The following is an 8,540-nucleotide window of genomic DNA, read 5'->3' on the forward strand; positions in this document are numbered from 1 at the left end:
GGCCCTAATAATTCATGGAGTTTTGCTTATCTAGGGGAAGGACTACCAGGCCCGCCAGGCCGACCAGGATCTCTCCTTTCCAGCTCAGGTAATGTTGAGAGTTGAGTCATAGCTGTTTTCCACCTAATCTTTCAACCTGACACATGTTGCAATCACATACATGTGGACCACCTGCTCTCCACGCTTCCTTCTGACCTTTAAATCAGAGGTGTGTTTACATCAGCACCCTGGAGCAGGTAGGGAGAACAGATTCCAGCCATGATGCCTTGTTAACGTGGCTGGAATGTGGGCTCTGTTCTCTCATTGGGAGCCTCTGAAATGAGTGAGGAGACATAATTCTTGTCCTCAAAGAATCTGATATGTGTCTGATAAAATAAGCAGGATACACACATAATAAAATGAGATCAACACTGACAGTAAAAGATAGAAACAAATGTAAACAACTTCTGTACAAATAAACACTAGCCCATGACACTCCACTTGTGAAAAAATCCATCTCATTCCCTTTTTTAATTCCTTTTTCTATCCACTTATTCCACCATTCCTTCAGCCATCTATCCATGCATCACTGAATCTCCCTATGTGTGTGTTTTATTCATTCATTCATTCTTCTGATAGACTACCTGACCCTTCAATATCCATTTACTAAACACTCATTCAACCTTCTAGCTCCATGTGTGTCGACTTAGGTACTTATCAAGCTTCTACAGCATGTGACGGTCTGCTAGATGCTGCTCCTTCAAGTGTTACTTGATTCTTACTCAGACTCTCTCTTTCCTCTACAGAAACGTTATTCTCTGGGCCCCCAGGACCACCTGGACCCCCGGGTCCCAAAGGAGACCAAGGTAAGGCCGGTGTCCCAGTGAGGCCAAACCAAATAACCCGAACCTGCTGCGGTAGAGTCATTTCCACTCATGCCAACCCCCTACTGGATTTCCGATGCTATAAATTTTAATGGTAGAAAACTGCCTCATCTTTTAGCTGCAGGAAAGTTAGTGGGTTCAAGCCGCCAACATTTTTTTAAACAGCCAGTGCTTAACCTGTTAGGTCCAGGGAGCCTAGGAACCTGTACGTGTCCCTGCCTTCCCAACCGTTGTCTCATATTGTTTGGATGAGGCTCAGTGAGTGGGAAGCTCGCTTTATTCTCCTTCCTATCCCATTCGGAGCTCTGAAGCTGGGAGCACGGGAGAGCAAGGGAGGAAGCTGAGTGCAGCGAAGGGGAGAGGAGGCGCATAGTCAGAAGGTCAGAGGTACAACAGAGCATTCCCACCCCTCTCTTGACCTGGTGAAGGTGAGACACAGAAGGCCCCAAGCCCCGTGTCTTCTCCATGCTGGGGCCTGCCTCCCTTTACAGTAGGGCCCATTGAAGCCCCGGCTTCTGGGTGGTGTGAGTTCACAGCTCTCTGTCTCCTCCCACAGGGCCTCCAGGTCCCAGAGGACACCAAGGTATGTAGAGTTAACATCAAGCCAAACCTGGGACAAAATAGGGTGGCAAAAGCTGATGTCACAAGAGCCTTGAGTTCTTGGCAATGAGTTTGGTCCAAAAGAGCATGAGTAAAAAAAAAAAAAAAAAAAACACACACACACACACAAAATGATAAAAAAACCCAAAACAAAAACAAAAATGAGAGATCATGAGTAGAGGAGAGAGCATGGCTCTGTGAACAACTGAGTAGCTCTGTGTGTGTGTGTGTGTGTGTGTGTGTGTGCGCGCGCGCGCGCAGTCCACACATGGACACAGCAACAGCTCTGAGTCTTGCCCAGAAGATAATGGAGCCTCAGTAATCATGGCTTTGGGGGTCTATGGAGTGGACCGGGTGCGCAGGAATGGGGCATAAACCTCCACTTGCTGCCTTCACGTCTGTTCTGACACACGGCAGCCCCCCTTAACATGACCTGACTGCCTCACCTTTCCCCCATGGAGCGGCTGGTGACTCCGAACCACTGAACTTTAAGTTTGAAAGGTCATACTAAAAGCCCAAGACATAGCTCAGAATACCAGCAGGGCCCCTTTGGGATATACATGGAGGAAGGAAATATGACTAATTGCCCCAATCTCGTGTTGCCCCTCAGGCGAGCAAGGCCTCCCAGGCTTCTCATCCTCTGGTGAGTGCTGACTCCCCCGCCCCTCACCCCTCTCCCTGCTCTGCCCAGGACCTTGGCTGACAGCACTGTCCATTGCTTTCCAGGTTCTGGTTCTCTCGGATTCACTATGCAGGGGCCCCCAGGCCCTCAGGGGCCCAAGGGTGACAAAGGTCAGTGAGGGAGGAGTCAAGCAGGTGGTGAGCAGTGGAAGGTGAAGATGGGGGTGGGGAGGAGGTTGGGCGGTGAGATTGGCTGCTGGAACCAGAGAGTGGCAGTAAGAACCAGCTGATGTTTGGGAGAAAGAGGAGGCCAAAGAGAGGAGAGGCTGGAAACCCAAAGGATGAGGGGCTAGAGAGACAGTCTCTTCACAAAGGGAACTTGTGACGTCACTTGAAGAGAAGACCAAGCCAGGCGACAATTGTCGAACCATAAGCAAAGAGATAGAGTGGGGTTAAATCAGGAAAGACTTCCTGGAAGAGGTGGTACACACGAGGCTTCTCATTTTGGCTTCCAGGTGATCCTGGTGTTCCAGGGGCTCCTGGCATTCCTGGTGGTCCGTCTCGAGGTAAGAACCACAGGTGGCCAAAGTTCTTCTCGCCTTTGTCAAGTGAGGCTTGTTATTCCCATAAGGATATTCATTCATTCATCCCATGACTCACTTGATTAGGTACTTTCTCCGTGTCCTAAGATCTGTGAGCTGCCTCTAGGGAGGTCAAGCCTTTGGGTGCTTGGAGAAGAGGGAGTAAAAGTGTAGTATTGAGCAAGTTGTGGAAGGGCCCTTGGACCTGGGAGAGCCCCCCATCTCAGTGACCTCTTGGACAGTGACTACCACAAGCATCCCTTTTTCCTCTCCTGCTATGTCCCAATTCCCCAAGAGAGTGAAGACATGACCCTCCCTTCTCAGACTATGGGCATAATGCTGGCCCCTATTTTGTCTGACCCCAGACCAGGAAATCAGCTCTGAATGTTTCTCTTTCGTACAGGGGGATCGTCCAGCACCACGTACCTGCAGGGCCCACCGGGCCCACCGGGCCCTCCTGGGCCTCCAGGCTCCATCAGCAGCTCTGGCCGGGAGATCCAGCAGTACATCTCCGAGTACATGCAGAGTGAGCGCCCCCTCCGTGGTCCTGGGGTCAGGGAAGGGCAGTGAGGGTGTGCTGGGGACGGGGGGGGGGGGCCCCAGCCTCTGTAGAACTTACATCCCTGAAGATCCAGGTCCATGGGCTGCCCAGGTGGCTGTCTACACACAGCCCACCTTCTCATACCTGCCCACAAGCATATTCTCACTCTCACCCCCAATCACATGCTTATCCAACTGCACGCGCGCGTGCGCGCACACACACACACACACTCCTTTCATGCCCTGATGATATACACCCCAGACTTCCGTGGATGTGGCCATCTGGTCAGAGGCTCGTCAGATGGGTGGAATCTGACTGGAGTCTTTTTGGCTCCCTCCCTCTCATGTAAAGCCTGGCCTAGAAGAGGGCTGTGCCTCAGTTTCTCCACTTAGATACCCTGTGGGCCCTGCTTTGAGCCCACAGTGGGGCTCGCACTGGGGTGGGCACTCTGCTGTCTGCTTCATGGGAAGGACATGCTCTCTTGGGGACAAGTTTGACTTTGCTTCTTTCTTTTGGTGACAGGTGACAGTGTTAGGTCTTATCTCTCTGGAGTTCAGGGACCCCCAGGCCCACCTGGCCCCCCAGGGCCTGTCACCACCATCTCAGGAGAGACGTTTGACTACTCAGAGCTGGCAAGCCGTGTTGTGAGCTACTTACGAAGTAAGCCTGTCCCCATCCCGACATGAACCCTTCCCTCCTGAGGCCCCACTCTTGTTCCCAGAGCCTTGGCTCTCACATGCTATTGGCTCTGTCCTTCTCCTGAACAGTTTGACTATTAACACGTGGCCATCAGGCCGCTGAGCAACAGCGTCATGAAACGGTTTGTTAGATGAAGAATGGAGGCCACACTCCTCGGAGCCCTGTCCTTCTTATATTTGATCCAAGTGTTCCTGAATGTGGACCCTTCTCTGTTCTGAAGCAGACCCATCTGGTGTTAGCATCTGCGTGGAGTTGGGCTAAGATTCTTGAAGACCAGCTGCATTTCCCAACTCTAACAACATTTTCTACTCTTTCATGACTTCATAGCCTCCTTATGCCCCCAACTTATCTTGCAAAAGTGCCCAGCTCTGTGCCAACCCTGGAATACCTGGGTGTCCTACAGGGCAGACCAGGAGGTAACCTGACATGTTCTTCCCGACAGCCTCCGGGTACAGCATCGGCTCAGCCTCCGCCTCCATCTCCTCTGAAGACATCCTGGCTGCCCTGCAGCGTGAGTCACGGGGGGCTGCGGGCTGGGACTTCTTGGCCCTCTCCTGGCATCGCTTGCCGAGCACACCTAGTCCAGGTGTGCACCTCGGGAGGGCTGCAAGACAGAGGCCTTAAAATGCTCCCTTTGCTGCTCTAATCCACCAACTGAGTCAACAGGTGGACTGGACAGGGGGCAGCAGCTCCCAAACCCCTGTCAGTCCTGCCAGTGCCAGGCAACCCTGCAGGTGCCCCATGGAAGACCACTGTTTCCCTGCTGGCCAGCCCTCAAGGCTGCCACTCCAGAGTGAGCTGTGCGGCTTCCTGGCTGTGTGCCGGGTGGGCCCACACTGACCACCCTCTCCTCTGCAGGCGATGACGTGCGGCAGTACCTGCGACAGTCCTTGATGAGTACTGATGTGGCCCTCCAGTCTCTGGACTACGCTGAGCTGAGCAGTCGTGTCCTCAGCTACATGCAAAGTGAGTGTGGGCCGGCAGGGGGGCCCCGGGGTCAGGACATGGGTGCTGAAATCCCTGCAGTGACCCCAGTAGCCTCCTTCCACCAGCTGCATGGGGCTCAGGGGTGGCAGGTTCGTAGTTTATGACCCCAGAGCAGGTCAGGGGACACGGGGCAGAAGTCAAAATGAGTCTCCAGAGATCCATCCTATTGATGTGTGTTTCCACACAATTCACACACATACACACACACACACACACTCTCTACACATTTAGTCCCTGCCCTCCTGTCACCACGCTCCACTCCCACCCATCCCCACTCATCTGAACTCACCACAACTCGGGGTTTTGTTCTCAGGTTCTGGGGTCAGCATGGGGCTCCCTGGCCCCCCAGGTCCCCCTGGCTTGCCGGGGACATCCTATGAGGAGCTGATATCCTTGCTCCGAGGTAAGACCCATCAGGGACACCTGCCCACGTGTTTCAGGCTGGAAGGTGGGCTCCTGGGCCTTTACCGTGATTCATGTTCTTTGTGGTGTCTCAGGGTCTGAGTTTGGAGGCATCGTCGGACCCCCAGGTCCTCCTGGGCCACCAGGGATCCCAGGCAACGCTTGGTCCAGTCTTAGCAGGGAGGAACTCTCGTCTTACCTGCAGAGTAAGGCTCCAGGAGGGGAGTGGGCTGGCTCTGGGGCTGCCCCCGAGGTAAGCCATGTCCCCTTCACCACATCCCCCTGGAGGGCCTACAGGGTGGGCATACCTGCTTCTTGGTTTTGAGGTACTCGCGGACTTGTCAGGGATAGGGGGAAGCAGGGTAAGAGTCTCCCCTCACCAGTGTGCACAGAGGGGATTCATGAGCCAGGATGGGGGAGCCACATTGGGGTGCCGGCTCCAAGGGGCTGAAGGCCTTGCGAGTTGAATGAGGTTTAGAATTGGGAGTGAGGTAGCCTGCTGGGAGCAGTCACTCCCTGGTCATCCCTGGGAGGTGGCCTTGGCAGGGCCTGGCCCCTGTGGCCACTCCTCTCCGACCCAGGAGGCCCAGCCTCATCACCTTCCCTTGTTGTTGTCGTCGTCATGTGCCATCAAGTCAGAACTGACCCATAGCTAACCCTCTAGCAGGTTATCAGAGGCCGTAAACCACACGGAAGATTGCCCCTCCTTCTCCTGGAGAGCATTTGGTAGATTCGAACCCTGTGCCTTTGAGATTGCAGCGAGGCTTTTTACCACTAGGGCCACCGGAGCCTTCTATCTCCTTCCCCCAAAGGGTCCAAGCAGGGCACTCGGCTTTCTTGGCGGAGCGAAGCTGCTCACTTTCTTTCTCGCCCCCTCAGCAGCCGGCCTGTCATCCATCCCAGGCCCTCCTGGCCCTCCTGGCCCCCCAGGCCCTCGAGGGCCCCCAGGTGTCTCAGCAGCTCTGGCAACCTACGCGGCTGAAAACAGCGATAGCTTCCGCAGTGAACTCATCAGCTACCTCACAAGTAGGTGCCCTTGGCATTGACTGACCCTCCGAGCTGCCCACCCCAGAAGTTGCTTTTCCCTGCTAGAGACCAGCAATGTGCTTGAGGAAGTGGGAGGGGCTGGGGGGGCTGAGGACTCGAGCACTAGGAGGGCTCAGCCCAGGGCCTCCTGGGGCCAGGGTGCACTGTCCCTGCAGTTCCTGAGGGACTTTGACGCCCCCACTGCCCCACTTCTCCCCACCGAGACCTGAGCTCCTACTAACACAGCGTCTGCTCACAGGTCCTGATGTGCGGAGCTTCATCATTGGTCCCCCAGGACCCCCGGGACCGCAGGGCCCCCCTGGGGACAGCCGTCTTCTGTCATCAGAGGGCTCCTTCAGCCTGGGTGGCTCCTCCTCCCACTCGTCGCTCCGAGGGAGCAGTTCCTACAGCTCTTCTGCAGGCATAGGCGGGGCCAGTGCGGGCTCCCTGGGCGAAGGGGGTCCCTATGGAACTGACATTGGCCTGGGCGGAGGCTATGGGGCTGCAGAAGGTGGCATGTTCGGTGGCTTCGGTGGAGGTCTGGATTACAACGAGCTGGCTGTCCGAGTGTCGGAGAGCATGCAACGTAAGTGGGGACATTGGGCCTCAGTGACAAGAGCTGTTAAGTATGACTCATAGTGACCCCTGAACAACAGACCTGAACCCTGTCCCATCCTGTGCCATCCTCATCATCTCTGACACACTTAAGCCCACTGCTGCAATCACCATGTCACTCTATCTCACTGGGGGTCTTCCTGTCCTTCGCTGACCCTCCATCTTTTCAAACATGATCTCCCTTTCCAAGGAATAGCGTCGCCTAGCAACATATCTATGCGCCCCTAAACATGTAGTTTTGAAGTTCCCAGGCTGGGAAGATAGTCAGGAACTGAAGGCAGAAGGCCCCAACTCAGTCCTTCTCGAGCTGGCCAGGGAGTCCGAGTGATGGAGGCCAAGCTGCAGGGAACGGAGCAGGTTAGCTCCTTCTCGTTAAGTTCAGATTCTCAGAAGAAGGTTTTCTGATGCAGCTGAGGAAAGCTGTTGGCCAAGAAGTCCTTTCTCCCTGCTGCTTATCAGATGCACAGTTATTCAAGCCCAAAGCCCCTGGGTGAGCGTCCACTACAGGCTGCAGGCAGGAGCCTGTGTCAGACACAGGGAACAACAATGAAAGCTTGTGGGCAGAGCTTCACCCTGCTGTGGTTTAACCTGTTGTTGTTGACTGTCACTGAGTCGAGCATGACTCATAAACACCCTATGAATAAAGGCCTGAACCCTTTCTGTAACTATCGTCATTTTTCTAAGTTCCTAGAGTTTCTAGAGGCATGTGGTTTAGCATGAGTGATTTGGAGACCACCAGGGGGCGCCGCACCACTCTGTGAAAAGGGTGCTGATGGACCCTAAGGGGCTCCAGTCCTGCTTCCTGCGCCCCACTCTCTTGTCCTTCACAGGTCAAGGCCTGCTGCAAGGAATGGCCTACACTGTGCAGGGCCCACCAGGCCGGCCTGGCCCCCAGGGACCCCCTGGCATCAGCAAGGTCTTCTCTGCCTACAGCAACGTGACATCAGACCTCATGGACTTCTTCCGAAGTAAGGGCACCCCGGTGGCTTTCCTAACACCCAGCTCACTGCCTCATCTCAAGTGAGGCCAACTCCGTAGACACGAACCTCTTAGAACACCTGGGAGAATGAAAATCTGGTGAATTCTCAACTCTGATAAAGTCTAAACATTGTATTCCAAACTGCCACTGGTCACCCTTATTACTTTACTGCCCAAATTTCAGGACGCGCTGCATCTAGAAAGTCTAAACCCAGCCTTTCTCTACCCTCTGTAGCTTATGGCACTATTCCAGGACCCCCTGGGCAGAAGGGAGAGGTGGGCCACCCTGGTCCCAAAGGTAAGCGATGGTAGGGAAATGGCCCCAGTGTTTTACCTCGCTCCCAGGGCTAAGCTGAGTACCGGGCCCGCTCCTCCAGCACTTTGTGCAGCTCTCACAATTGTGCGTGATTTAGTCACTTTACTGTCCATCGGCTAGGTGACAGGGGAGCTGCAGGACCGCCAGGAAGACCTGGCCCACCCGGCCCTCGAGGGCACAAGGGAGAGAAAGGAGACAAAGGTGAGCCTTTTTCCAGAATATTGAGCTGGTGGAGCCATTTGTTCCAGAGCAAGGGTGGGAATTGAAGGCAAAGGTCAATGACTGCCAAGAACATGATTTGCATTAACTAT

At 54.5% G+C, this 8,540-nt stretch overlaps 1 protein-coding gene across 1 annotated transcript in view; it reads left to right on the top strand.

The window, feature by feature from the left end:
- COL17A1 (collagen, type XVII, alpha 1) overlaps positions 1–8,540 on the top strand; it is a 59,526-nt gene that overhangs the window by 50,678 nt on the left and 308 nt on the right. Inside the window, exons 39-55 of the mRNA XM_006880177.1 lie at positions 35–88; positions 786–845; positions 1,420–1,446; positions 2,074–2,106; positions 2,190–2,255; positions 2,600–2,650; positions 3,069–3,191; positions 3,729–3,866; positions 4,348–4,416; positions 4,764–4,871; positions 5,206–5,295; positions 5,390–5,500; positions 6,174–6,320; positions 6,580–6,906; positions 7,766–7,903; positions 8,149–8,211; positions 8,350–8,430. Coding sequence (XP_006880239.1) covers positions 35–88; positions 786–845; positions 1,420–1,446; positions 2,074–2,106; positions 2,190–2,255; positions 2,600–2,650; positions 3,069–3,191; positions 3,729–3,866; positions 4,348–4,416; positions 4,764–4,871; positions 5,206–5,295; positions 5,390–5,500; positions 6,174–6,320; positions 6,580–6,906; positions 7,766–7,903; positions 8,149–8,211; positions 8,350–8,430 — 1,686 coding nt within the window. The remainder of the gene's footprint in view (positions 1–34; positions 89–785; positions 846–1,419; positions 1,447–2,073; positions 2,107–2,189; positions 2,256–2,599; positions 2,651–3,068; positions 3,192–3,728; positions 3,867–4,347; positions 4,417–4,763; positions 4,872–5,205; positions 5,296–5,389; positions 5,501–6,173; positions 6,321–6,579; positions 6,907–7,765; positions 7,904–8,148; positions 8,212–8,349; positions 8,431–8,540) is intronic.

This window comes from Elephantulus edwardii, unplaced genomic scaffold (assembly GCF_000299155.1).
Source record: "Elephantulus edwardii isolate Elephantulus edwardi_28Jun2011 unplaced genomic scaffold, EleEdw1.0 scaffold00006, whole genome shotgun sequence".
Lineage (NCBI taxonomy): Eukaryota > Metazoa > Chordata > Mammalia > Macroscelidea > Macroscelididae > Elephantulus > Elephantulus edwardii.